At 43.5% G+C, this 14,388-nt stretch overlaps 1 protein-coding gene across 3 annotated transcripts in view; it reads left to right on the top strand.

Annotated features, from left to right (window-relative positions):
- The window catches only part of B9D2 (B9 domain containing 2), a 131,887-nt gene that overhangs the window by 80,722 nt on the left and 36,777 nt on the right, over window positions 1–14,388 (top strand). For 2 of the 3 annotated variants that reach the window (XM_078661059.1, XM_078661060.1), the window contains exon 3: window positions 5,222–5,347. In XM_078661059.1, coding sequence (XP_078517185.1) covers window positions 5,222–5,347 — 126 coding nt within the window. Of the gene's footprint in view, window positions 1–849; window positions 896–5,221; window positions 5,348–14,388 lie in introns of all 3 variants that reach the window. The other variant, XM_078661061.1, reaches the window with a different exon arrangement.

Genomic DNA, 14,388 nt, shown 5'->3' with positions numbered 1-14,388 from the left:
GTCGACGTAGCACCTGTATCTTAAGGGATTCAACACGGAACCAGACCGCGAGGCTCAACATTGAAACCTTGCCCCACCCAGTGAGTCTGAATGAACGCATCGACTCTTTGATGCCAACACTTGCTCCATCCAAGTTACTTTTTCAGCGGGTCTTGTAGCAGGCCTGCCCTCAATGGCGGTTGGCCTGGATTTTGAATTTTCCCCAGTCCATCGTGCCCTCAAGAAACCTCTAAGCGCTATTTAGCTATAAGCACTACTGATTTATTCTACAATATTTCATACCTCCAGTTATACTTATTGGATTTTTGTCCTTTTGGTTTTGTTTTGTTTCTAAATCTATGTGAAGTATTTTCGTGGTGTTTTAATTGTGTGTGTGTGTGTGCGTGTGTGTTGCACAAACATTTTGCATATTGCCTCTTTAGATAAGCCTGACAACCTGTGCTCACCCTCTGGGAGCTTGTCACAGAGTAATCTTTTAATGTGTCTAGCGTACCCTGACAAGGTTTCTGGTCCCTACTTGGACAGGCTGCATACCTCTGCCAACTAGAGACCCAATTTCTAACAATAAGGTTTGACCCAGTTTCTTAAACTGCTACCAAATAAACCTCTGAACACCGACCTGTATCTTGCCAAAGTTATTAACATTTTCTTGCTATAGATGTTCTAGTCTAAAAGGCATATCCTTATAGTTCAGTGGCATCATTTTAGATGTTGATTAAGAAAAGAGGACATGGTATATACATTTGCTCTGCTGTTCCTTTCCTTCTTTATTTGAAATGCTTTTGCCAGATTTGCTTTCGTACAAGATCCATAAAAATAAATAAGGATTACCTTGTTTTTTCCTAACAGGAAGGAGATGGAGAGGAGTGAACTGGAGGTAGAATGGGACAGATAGGTAATCTGTGGATTGTAAAATATAGGCATCTGCCAGTGGCAACACAGAATGAATTCAAACTGGTGCTTGGCAGTGGCTACCCGAAGACTGGAAAAACAGGCAGGGGAACAAGATTTTCCAGTTTTTATATTTAGATTTTTTTTCCAATGATCTCTTGTTGCAAGGATTGCTAGTGGCAATTTGTCTGAACCTCAGTACATAGAGTAACCATCTGTCTGAGTAGAGCTATAATTTGTATTGTTAATCCCTTGGCCGTTTGTGGGGTGAGGTCTTCTGTATTTTGTCCCTTCCTTTCAGGCTTCCCTTAGGAGTCTCTGTTTGCTATAACCAAGACGATTTGTCTTTGTTATGATTGATCTCTAGAGGTTTACCCAGAAGTGCCCCTTTTTCACTTCATGTAAAAGACTAGCTGTTCATAAAGTATGGCAAATGTCTTTTTAACTTGGGCATTATGAACACAAGCTTTGATATTTTTGCAGCTTGAGTATACTAAACGTTGTTTGTTGCCTCTCACTGAGAGGTAGCTAACGGAGCCTATCTTAAAATACCTGCAATTGCCTTTTTTCAGTAACTCCACGATGTAAGGCTATGGTTCCTTGCCTACCTCAAACAGAGCTAGACCTTGACAGGTCATGCCCATTAAGTTTATGATGCATCTTATCATGTCTTCCTTGGGCATTGTCTTTATGGTTTGCTTCAGGCATTTTTATGTTAATTTTCCCTGATGGTATTCCAGATTATAGAAAAGGATAATGCCTACCACCCTTTTGAAAGTCTCTGATAAATGCTGTTTGTTGCTGACTGGATTTTGACTTTATTTCCTTCCAGTGTCTGTCCCTGAGATTAGATTAGCGATAAAACTGATCTAGTTCTTTGCTGGCCAAGACCACATACGTTTGCTTTATTTGTAACTCCAGTCTTTGGTCGTCCTGTTTCCAGGTTGGCTAATGCTGTATAGTTCTGTAAGTTCTATTTACCCTTTCAGAAAAGTCTTTAAAGTTGGGCAAGATTTCCTGTTGAGGCGTCCTAGGATAAGATTTCAGCCCCAAACAGGTGACTCTCACCAACTTGGCCTGACAGATATATTCTAGCTATTGGACTATATTTCCAGATTGAGATAAGAATCCAATGATTTCCTTTGCTGCTGTTTTGGCCTTCTCTGAAATTGTACAGTGCGCCTGGGTGGAACTCTTGATATTATCCATCTTTAAGTTAATAGGAGCTATTCAATACCTTTGTTGGATAAGACCGCTGATCTTTTTGCACAGGAGACATAATGGGTATTGAAAGCATTGTGAGAGCTAAGTGAGAAGAGTAGAAAACTCTTTTTGCTTAGTATAATAAAGAGAAGCAAGGCTTATGCAAAACTAAGATATGGGAAAAGGCTTTCTATTGGTTAATAATCAGGTGGACTGGATTACTTTAAGGAATGGATCTATCTCTGTGTATGGTAGGTTAATCAAAGTTTTTTTCCTTTTTGTTTGGGAGTCGGAAAAAATAAAATTGCAACTCACTAATAACAAAATAGCACCACTTAAGTCAGAAAGGAAGCTAATTCCAAAACAAAAAAGGCCAAGATTGCTATAAAAAGAGTCCCAGAGATCCAGGCTAAAGCCAGTTCCCACAGTACCAGGTTGGATAAAAAACCTTGTTCCCAGTGATTTTATTCTGTGCGGTTAGACAGGCTAGGGGTCAAAAAACTGAACGTTAGTTGGCGCTGGTTTGCAGTTGGCTCCCTCTTACCTGGATTTGAATCTGATCTTGTCCCCCTGTGTGGCTCAATGGTTAGAGCGGCAGACCCTGATGCAGAGGTCTAGCCCGGGACCAGGGTTCAATTCCTGGTCCCGGGCTAGACCCGGGACCAGGAAGTCGTGGCTCAAAATTCCACGGACCTGATAATTCTCACCTCGGTGCCTATTCCAATCATGGAGTCCCACTCTGCAACTCTGGGCAATAGCTTTCTTAATCTCCACAACGGCCCCCACAACGCTAAGGATGCCTGGCCTCCACCTTGGGGTGCCCAGGAGTGGACACCTCACAGGGAAAGCCAGGATGGGTTCCACAGCGGTATTCGTACAAGCGCCTTGAGACCCTTGCGGGTGAGTAGTGCGCTATACAAGTATCAATTTACATTTATAGATGTTGGAGGCGAAGGTCATGCATTCTATTGATGTGCCAAAACCTCCTGCTGGTTTGTTACCAGTTTGTAAAGTTAAGGGAAATGCTTAGTTTTTTTGACAGTCATAGAAAAAAGGTGATGAAGAGGCATTTGACTGAATTTTCATCTATTTCACTTCCCAGGCTTGGAAAGCTCCATTTGGGCATCCTCTTAAGAGGCCATCTTGCCTTCATGGAGCCATAAAATGGTTGACGCTTAGGAACCTATTACGATGTGGCCCGGAAAGGATCCGACCGACCATCTGAGCCTTCTGTGCCACATCATAATCGGCCCCTGGATTTACTTTCCGCCCTCCGCATTACAATGCTGGCAGTCAGAAACTAAACTGGACGGTCATTCTAGCTGGCTTCCGACGGGCTCAAGGAGCCCGTGGGCCAGTTGAAACTGGCTTGTAATCCCAAAGGGCAGAACTTTCCACCCTTCGGATTACGATGCACGATTTCCGGCATGGTTTACCATGCTGGCCTGTCCGACATGGAAATCATGATGGAAAGCATGTTTGGGGGCCCCAGCAAGGCTCCCTTGTGTGTGCGGCCTCTGGTTGGTGGCAATAGGTGCCCCCCCTGTGCATATTAATACATGTATGTTTTTGCACCCAGTAGAAGTATTTACTCTAGGAAGCGACCAACGATTGAATGTGCCATTAAATTCCTTTCCATCTCAATTTTTTTTCTTCCATTTACTGTAGTTGCTAAGTATTAAGGCTCTTGTTTAGAATTTGCTGGAGCAGGACGTGGTCCAAAAAGTGATGCCATAGAGTGCCATTATTAATGCATCTGTAATATAACAAACTGGACATCTTCCACTCCAGCCCTCCTTATGAGTGGCTCGATAAATGGGCCATTTTGACACCACCTCTGGAGATGTTGATAACGGTGGTACTGGTATCTTTTGGCGGGTGGTGAGGAAAATGGACCCACTACAAGTTAGACCCTGAGTGTCCAATAAGTAATGTGGATTTACCAGTAAGTTGGTAATACAGGGTCTGATTCCTTCAGTAATTCCTTATTTTGGGCCAGACCTTCGCCTGGTGACTTCAGCTGCTTTTAGCTGCCAAAATCTCAGCGTGAAAGTTCAGAGATTTGTGGTGTTTCCAGAGATCTCATAATTCCATTGGAGTTGGTAATTGTGGTTACCGCCCCCATCGGACTTTACAGGCCACCTGTGGCATATGTCTCAAATCCACAAAATTGCTAAGGCCTTCATTTTACGTCCCCGGCACAATTTATGTATCTGTCCACTTGTCCAGCATGTATTTACCGGTTAGTCATTCATTCCTTTGCAGGGGCGGCCTTAGATATGTGCAAGCTGTAAACCTGCACAGGGCGGCCACGCCAATATATATCCTCAATATAATAATCCTCCGAGGATGGATACATATTTGCGTGGCGGCCCCTGGCAGGGATTTGGCGGCCACTTCCAAACACCCTGAACCCCCCCTTCCGAGGCCCCTCCCGAACCCCCTCTTCCTGGGCCCCCTACCTACGCTCCCTGCCCAGGGCCGCCATGAGCCTAGAGCCACCCCTGTCCTTAGTCATCCGGCCATCAATGCATGTAGGTCTGTTGGTCTATGTGCAGATTTGTATGTCTTTTCATTTTTGCAAAAGACTCAGTTTGGATGTTGATCTGAGCACATGAGGGTGTTGGTGTGCGTGTGTGCGCAAATGCCCTATGTCATGTGTTCTGATATGTTTCAGGCCTGCATGTCAGTTGATGAGGTTGCCTAGGGCCTGCATGCCCTCGTCCGCGTATGCACGATCTAAATGTATGAATGGTTTACCTCTGCATGTGCCATATAAAATATAGGCACATGCGTTTTTGGCAGTGTATCGTGCATGCTAACATTTTAAGGCGGAAAGTAGGACATTTTAAAAAGAAAATTGGGGGAATGTAATTTCCCCATGACGTGTGTTGAAGCAGGTGCAATTTTAGGCGGGAGATCGCTAAAATAAAACCATATTTTTGCTTCAAAAATCGCGAATCTCCCTTCTGAATCGGGTCTGTTGGCATGTATGATGTGTGTTTGCTTTTGGCGCGCTGGTGATATTTCCTGCTCTCGCCTCAGGTGGCGCTGAATCAGGCCTGTTGGCATGTATGATGTATGTTAGCTTCTGGCGAGCTGGTGATGTTTCCTGCTCTCTCCTCAGGTGGCGCTTGGAAGCTGTTATCCGGCATGGGAGAAGGGCAGACCCAGGTGGATAACCCCCAGAACCAGGAGATGGCGTTCTGGTCGCATCCCATCGATATTCACTACGCAACCAAAGGCCTCCAGGGTAAGAAGTGAAGGAGTGGGCCTGTCAGCTCTGCTTAGGAGCATGTCTCGGGAGGCGGAAGGTGGCATTTGTTTCTGCAAACGTAACGAAACAAAACAAGCCATTTCTTCTCTCTACACCGGCGCTTGTGAATGAGATTTATGCGCGCGGTGCATTGGGACCTGCACGCTGTTGCAATAGCTCATTCTGCCGTCGAGGGTAGGAGATTTATTTTATAAGGGGAAACTCGGGCGCGTTTTGGGTTTAATCCGGCTTGACGCCATTTTGTGATATCATAGTCCACAGAGGTGTTTTTATTTTGAAAAATATTGTCCCAACTTCCCAGTCACCCTATTTCCATTAATAAAAAAGCAGTATAATACACACTGGTGTACTGGCCTGGTGCACAGGGATTGCATGGTTTAAGTTCCAGCTCCCTACATTAAGACTGAATATGCCGAAACAAATATTGTTTGTTGAAATGTGATTTCCCTTTGGATTTTGGACTTTAATGTGGTTTTCTGGCTAAACGTGATAATGCAACCGGATGGGGATAACTAGAAACCTCTTTCAATGAAATTACAAGTTTAGTAGAGAAATAGAGAGACTGTGCCATTGTGTTATTACACTGGCATATTGGGTTAGTGAAGTAGGCTCTGTGAACAGCAAACGTTTGAAATTCAGTCCATAAAACAGTAATTCCACATGGAATTTCTCGTTTCTACGCGGAACATTTGGAATAGGAGGCATTTGTCAAATCTGGCAATTACCTACCTATCTTGCCTGCTCATATACTTGTAATCTGAACCATAGTATTGAGAACATTTGCGCTGAAGAGGCAGTTCTTTCGTTAAAAGTAGTGCCAATGTTCAATTTTTCATTCTCACTACACTATACAAAAAATCCAAAAACTCCCAATTGCTTATTTTGTGGTTCAGCTACATTGGTGCATCAGTGGTGGCTGTTTATGTAATTTAGCATGGCCAAACCAGGTGATAAGTTTAGAGCCAGAAAAAGCATTGTGCCACTCTGGGCAAATTACATTTATGCGGTCTTGTCTACAAATCCTATTTACTACGCAGGCTCTCACTGAAAACTTGTTTAGTTTCCATGGTGCTCTCGTTTGCCTTCTGCTCTCTCCAATTGTCAAGCCTGCCTTCTCTCTGGAGGTGACCTTAAAACCAAATGTTTTTGCAGGAATCCGCAGACTTGGGAAATACACAGATGTGCTGTCAAGCATTCAGCTGAAGTTTGAACCGCCCACCCCCACAATGATTGTTCCTGGTGTTTTGTCTTCAACCCTCTGCTCAGTACACTTTTGCCTGTGTACTGTACCTGCCTCACTTTTTGGGCAAATCTACACTCTCTCCCTTCCCCCTCCTGCTCGTATACACAGGAGCGGCCCTTTAATTCCCCCACCCGCCTCACCGCTCTTACCTGCACGGGCCACTCGTGCTTATACTCCGTGAATCCCTCCATCCAAATCTTATTCAATATCTTCTAGTGGTATTTATTCATCGGATGTTCATGTTTCATACTTCTCGACATATTTTGCATTTGGTAGAAGCACACTACGGCATACAGAATATCGCTATGATCCTCTGAATGAACGAGGTATTGTGTGTTCTTTGTAATTCAGACCTCTATTTTATTGCTGCAATGTAGTGCTGCAAGACACTGTAAATGTTTCTTTTTATTCCCATGGTAGTTTTACAAAGAGCTATCTGAGACCTATAGGCCACCCTCAGAGCACTGTTTTGGCAAAATATATTTTCTTCAATTTTCAATGCAACAGGGGTATGACTGTCCTCATCTCATATTCTTCGGGAGACACTCCAAATTTGTGTTCAGTTGTGGGTAAGCCAGAGCTCTTCAGTTTTTAAGGCTTTTCCTGAAGCACCCAGTATTTGAGTCTACCTTTAGATTTTGGTTCAGTTCATACCTCAGGTTGAAGCCTTAGACCTCCTGGGCCCTACCACCTTGCTTCATTTGTTCAAATGCTTATTGATTAGTCAGATGTGCTTTAGCGGAGCACAGCTTGCATTGTGGCCCAGAATGGCCTGTTAGTTTCTTTAGATGGGGTTGCACTTTGCTCCCGTAGCCCTTATATGTGGCACAGATAACTTTTAACTTCATACCTTCATCCAAGAGAAGAAAACCGAGGACTTTTAGTGCTCCGTCTGTGTTCATGTTTTCTGTACATCAATTCCCATTCTGATCAGATCTTGAGGCTTTACAATCCCTTGCGGAGTTATTTATATGTCTTGTGCCAATATTAAAACCGTTAAATCATCCTATCACCAGGATTCTTACCAGTTGTACCCAGTGGTCCGTGTTTTTGGAGAGGTTAAACAGAGTTGGGATAGTTGCAGATCTAGTAGGGTTTACTTTCAGATAAGGTGAATTACTCCACACCCAACTTGGGAAGCCTGTCAAGCACAAGTTTGCCTAGTTTTTCTGCTCCAATCGACTGGAACTGTTGTGACTCTATTCATTCCCTACATTTTTTTCTGTGCCGTTTTTGACAAAGATCACAGCTAGTTTGTTTTCTCTTTCCTCCAATGAAACCTATGATCCAGGCATTTGGTGATGTTGACCTGTTTTTTATTTGCTGTTTTCTAAGTGGATGTGGCCTTGGGTCTGGTCTGCATCAATGTTTTGGTTTCTCTTGTATAGGTCTAAGACCTATGATAAGGGCTCACATGGAGGTTGATCAACAGAATGGAGAGGCATGACCCCTGTGGCACTCCATGTCTAAATGCATGTTGATGATTCCAAAGGTCATTCCTGCACTTGCTGAGTGCAGTCAGAGAGGAATAATCTGATTTACTTCATGTCAGATCAATTGACTCCCAACCCATGAATTAAGTGTCCCCTCCGTATTTTCTCACGGTCAACGGTGTAGTGGTCAAGGATTGCAATACCTTCTTTCCATAGACAAGAACCGGAAATCAGAATTTCCCCTCTGATAAATTAGCCAGGATTGATTCAGTGTCACTTAGACCAGAATGTTAATTAATGGTCATTCAGTGTATAATTCAGTGCCACTTAATCTTGGAGTTGCCTTGAGACCTTCTTTCTGAGATTTTACAGAGGTAGTTAAGGTCGGGTTTTGACCAGAGGTTAGCAAGTACTTAAGGATAACTTGTTTTTTTCAACTGTCAACCTTTTGCTGCTGTTTTGAGGTGTGAAGTGTGTTTCTGCAATTGGAATGAATTGTTCAACTAGAAGTTTAGTCATGTTGGAAAATTCAGTTTTTTGAGCCATTGACAACATCTCTTACTTCGTCATTTGAGAAGTTGCTGTGAAAAAGGAATGAAGCAGTAGTGCATTAGCAGGTGGATAAGTAGAAGGTAATGGGTTACTGTGGGTTTGGATTTTTTGGGGGGCTTTAAAATCATGGAGAGTGTTTTCTGATCGTGTCTTGAGATGAAATTATTTTTTTCAGACATCTAGCCTCGTTATCTCCTGATGCATGTTAACTTTCTAGTCTTTTACAATAGATGTTTCTCTGTCTTGCATGTTTTTGTACCGTTGCCTTCTAAGGTTACAGTTAGTTCCTTTCATTTAGTTAACTCCACATTGTACCAATTGCTTCTGCATTATATTCCTATGTTAATTTTTTATAATGTCGTAGCAGGGCAAGATGATCCACTGTGGTTGATAGTTGATATTGGAGGTTTCCTAGTAGCAGGGCTTCTTTAGACTACTGAACACTTAGGGGCCGATTATGATGAGGGCCGGAAAGGCTCTGACTGTCTGTCTGAGCCTTTCCGGGCCGCATCTGTTTAATTTCTGACCGCCGCATTACAATGCTGGAGGTCGGAAATTAAACCATCTGGATTCAGACGGGCTCAAGGAGCCCGTCGGCCAGTTGGAGGCTGGCCCGTAATCCCGAAGGGTGGCCTTTCCGTCCTTGGGATTATGATACTCTGTCTTATGCAGGCTTTCCATGTCAGGCTTTCCAACATGGAAAGTCTGTTTGAAAGCGAGTATGGGGGTCCCTAGCAGGGCCCCCTTACCTTGGAGGCCTCCAGTTGGGGGCCGAGGTGGCACCTATGGTGCCCACCTGTCAATCACTGCACCCTGTGGGTGCAAGGATTTACACCACCTCCTCTTTCCCTTTGGGAGCATGTATTACGGCCGTAACACATGCTCCCATAGAGAAATGTCAGAATGTGGCCGAACAGTGTTTGGACACTTCTTAATCAGGTGGTCAGAACCGCAGATCGGAACAGCATCCGCCTGACATTGTAATAGGCCCCTTACTGTTTACAGTGCCTGATAAACGTGGGTTGAAGTGAATGGTTTTCTGCTTTAGGCTTGGTCATTAGGTTTTGAGAGGTAGAGATGACTGGGCGGGTGGTCTAACTAGGACTATGGTTGAACAATAACTAAAGGAGAGTTAGAGGATGGATAACCTGGAGAACGACCTCCAAGATCCAGATTAAAGAATCCGTAATAAACTGTACTCTAGAGGGAACGTTGGAAACCCTAAACATTATCAATTTCTTGGTGTTCTATTTATTAAGGAAGTGTGTTCGCATACACAATTATATGCATAATCCCTTCTCTAAAAGGAGAATGGACCAGGACCTTCTCTGGGGTGGCCTGCTTCATCATTTGGCCCACTTCTCCCCCTTCAAGAGATTTTCATGTAATGTAGGTTGTCTTCATGACAGAGTTTGTGCTCTTAAAATGCAGTACCTTGGTACTGGTGATTACGTTTTTTTTTAAAGTGAGGGCTCGAGCACTATGCCCAGAGTTCCTTAAACATATAGGAAGTTAGAGGAACTAAACAGAAATGGACCAAATTATCTAATGGTAATTTTACTCCATTCTGTCATGGGACTTTAGTCTCTTGAGGTATGGGTCGGTGTCCGTGTGAAGTGCCTTCTTGCCTGATAGAGCCTGACTTTACCATGAATTGAAATGCAAAAGCATGGAGCACCTCCATTGGTGTTGCAGATTTCTGGGTCCAATAAGGAAAACTGAAAGCCGGGCGTAAAAAAAAAAATGAACATCGGTGTGTTGCAGCTTATCCAAGCTAAGCTTAGAATAGGTTTCCATACCAATGTAATTTTTCTTCTTCAGTGATGTTTCCGATAGCAGGGCCTTTAAAAGGTTCGACTGAGGGTGTAAAGGACGAAAAATGTCAACGCTTACACACATTGAAACTCCTAGAAAAAACTGTCACAGGTTCCCAAGAATTAGTCTGTTTTACTTCAGAGAGCTAAAGAGTTTCAAACGGGTTTCTGAGTCATGTCTGAGTTCTTGTGTCAGAAATGAAAACCTTGCTTACCCATTCATGCCTACAAAACATACCGAATCTCTTCTTTTTTGCAGTCTTGTTAGACCGCTCCAGTAGGCTGTCGCTGACCGCATTGTATACAATACTCAACAGAACCAATCCTTGGTCAGGACTGAGTGGCTTTCATGTCAATCTCAGTTGTCTTGCTCTTATTTTGGCTTTCTTGCCGTTCTGTGTTGACCTGGCTACTGGAGCTTTTTGGTTTTGCCATCAGTAGAATAGTCATTCGTCCTATGAACTCAGCATTGATTCTTGAAGCCACATTTAAACAATGGCAGCTTACTGCATTTCAGTTGTACTACAAAAACTAAATCAGAAATGTGGAATACAACATCGATATTGAGACAGTGAGCACTGCTATACGCAAGCACTGGCAATGCCAATCGGTCTGTTTGTATGGAAAGGTAAACCGAGTTGGCATAACCATTAAAGGCCTCAATCATGTCTTTGGGGCTCATTACGATGACGGACGGACTGGAGTCCGTCCTCCATCGTGATGGTAACCGGGAGCGTCCGCAATACATGCTGCGGTTCACACACCAAATTAGGATGCGACCGCTACCATGGGGGTCGCATCATGCATTTAAACATTGCGGCAGGTGCTGCTGTTGAAAATGCATGTTGTGCATTTCAGTGCACTACGTGGCAGGCACCACACGATCGATACCTGCCACTTCGTTCACTGAAATGCGGGGGGGGTTCCATGGCCCATTGCACATACACCTCGCCCCAACACATTGGGGGCCCTCAATGGGCCCCCGAAAAGAATATCCGCCAGCCTTTCCATGACTATTTCGCCGTCATGGAAAGGCTGGATCAAGGCCTGCATCATGGTGGACGGTGCCTGCTAGGCACCGCCACCATTTTATGGATGCAGACCGCTCCACAAGGCAATCGGTCAGATTGCCTGTGGCGGTTCCTTGGTGGACGGTCTTTGCATCCGCCACGGTCACAGAGTGGATCCGCCTGCCATCCTAATCTGATGGGCAGTGATTCCACGTTTGATGGCGGACGGATCGCCACCGCACGACTGGCGGTGCCGGTCTGTCCGTCATCGTAATGAGCCCCTTAGAGTGTAAACCTAGGTCCCCAGAAGGTTGCCATGAGGTGTGAACTCTGCATGCTTGTCTCAGCAATTTGGCTTTGATCATGTTGAATTATTTTCTAGGGCAACTGCATCAACATTGAACTCTCCTTGCAAAACTGAGAAACTTGACACCTCTGGCAACTTTTAAGGCACAACTCGAGACACATCTGTTCAGGCAATCTCTATTCCATAGAAGAGCCTGCTCTGCTCTGTCACTGTATGGTTGTTCGCTGTCTGTTTGATTTTTGTGGTCCTTTGTTCATCTAGCTTTGGGTATATTCCAGTCTTAATGTGGCCCTGTTGATCTCTTGCTTTCTGTTAAGCACCCTACACCTCTTTGTATTGGTGCACTGTTTACATGTTGAATAACAATGATTTGCTCGTTATATATTGTTTACGTACCACTACACGACCATCTGGAGACGAAACTCTTCTAATTATTTCACAATTCGCAGGAACCAGTGGCACACGACCAGCAGGCCCAAAGTGACCCAATGTTCCCACTTACTGTGGCACCGAAGGGCCCTGCTGTGTCTCCATCTTTTCATTCTCATTTTTTTATGGTATATAGACTTGTTAAAATGGCGTTCTTTGCTGCCACCATCTGGTACATATTGCAGATTTTTTTTACACTTGTAAATTTCCGTCGCAGATGAAATATATGATTTACAATTTACCCTCCTGATTAAATAGTGTACAACGAAGGATTTGTCAAGTTTCCGATTGGAAAAAAATCTCCTATTCTCATTGATAAACTTGTGAGCTATCCGTTTAAAAATGAAATGTTTTCATAACACCAAATGTACATTTGAATTCTTCGTTATTGAACTTGCCTGAAGGTGACTTCCGTCACTTGCTAAATATTCAGTTATCCATCAGATTGCAGACTGCTTTCATTGTTTTAGATTGTTTCATAAGCAAACAGGAGAGAAACTTTATTTAGAGGTTTTGTTTGGATCGTGTACTAAATACAGAAGTTGACTTTCACTCCAATGATGATCAACGGGTGTTCTGACCAAGCTTGATAAGGGAAAGCATACCTGAATGGTACACCAACATGTATGCAATATATTTAAAGTGTACATTGAATTTGTGTTGTAATCAGGCTAATTTTGTTTTTAATTAGCACCATTTTTAGTAGCAGTGTTACAGGTTGGTTGAGCATCTCATGTGTCAAACTATTAATAATACCCATAGTATTTTTCTGTTTCCACAGGCCCACCTGCATTTCTTTCCTGCATGGATCGGACAGGCCACTTTGCTTATGTGGTATCTCCTCATTCTGTAATGTTGAGTTGATATCACATGAGCAAATACAATAACGACCATAGCTTTAAAAACATTTTTTTAACATTGCAGTTGTAGGAAAGGCAAAATACTTTACTAAAACGAACTAGCCTATATGGTCTCATTAATAAAATGCCTGAAATAAGAGTAGCTGGGAAATCTACATAATAGGCCAAACTCTCAAGAAGTTTAGTTTCAGCAAATGGAGAAAATCCCTTTTTTGGTAACATTAACTTGATTTTATGGGATTTGCTCAGAAGCTCTTATTTTTAAATATGTTTAACACATACTTGCTGGCGCGCCGAAGGCAAACCAGTCTGCGCCTGTCCGCGCCCGAACAGGACCAGAGGCCAGGAACCCTGCCGGCTCCAATAATGGAAGGCTCCGTTATACCCTTGAGCAGTTCAAACTTCTTCTTAAAGAGACACCCAAAAGTAAGTGCAGGCATTCTATACTTCCTGAACATAACATTTTATAATGTCTTAGCTGTGGTTATAAAATCTGCCCCTCTGTGCGTAGGTTTCATACCCCATTGGAGAAAAGGGAGCTCAAAATGTTTCTACTTAATTGTCGCTCCCTTCCTAAACACGCTTAGAAATTCACATCCTGATAGAAGAGGAAAAACCAGATATCTTATTCCTCACGGAAACTTGGTTGAACAAAGAATTGGACTATGCAACTGTGCAAGCCCTTCCACCTAATTATGTAATACAGAGGCTAGACCGAGACGTTGGTCGGGGAGGGGGTATCGCCATTATCCATAAGGATGATTTTAAATGCCGCATCACCACTAATCCCATACCTGATTGTGAAAGTATCCTTTTCTCCATCCGGGTATCTCATGTTGCTACCCTTTTAGGTATCCCTAATATATTGCCCCCAGTCCCTGATGGCCAATTTTGTCAGTCCATGTCAGAGGTTGTAGCCAACTTTGCAAGTTCCCTGCCCAATTTCACGGTACTGGGAGACTTTAATATGCATTTTGGTAATGCTCATCTCCCCCAAATATTAGACCTTGTTGAGGGGTTAGCGGCTTTCCAGCGTAATCAAAAAGTCCTAGGCCCAACACACAACAAAAGCCACTTACTGGACCCTATTTTTTCTAACATCTAAACTTTGGCTTCCTCTCAACCTATTCCACTGACCATTTCCTTCTCCCATTTACTTGAGTTACGCAGGAAATAAGTCCACCTGCGAGGGAAACTAACAAACGTATCCGTACCTGGTCTAAACTTCCGTGGGATTCATGGGAGACCAAATTGGAAACCACAATGCCGAAACCCCACCCTAATCCCATTATCGCAAATTATATATTTAATAGCAGGTTAGAGTCCTCGCTTAACACCATCCTTCCCAAAAAAGAGATACATATAAAAA

This window comes from Lissotriton helveticus, chromosome 9 (genome assembly GCF_964261635.1).
Source record: "Lissotriton helveticus chromosome 9, aLisHel1.1, whole genome shotgun sequence".
Lineage (NCBI taxonomy): Eukaryota > Metazoa > Chordata > Amphibia > Caudata > Salamandridae > Lissotriton > Lissotriton helveticus.
Note: the sequence above shows the minus strand (reverse complement) of the source record. Positions and strands in the feature narration are given on the sequence as shown.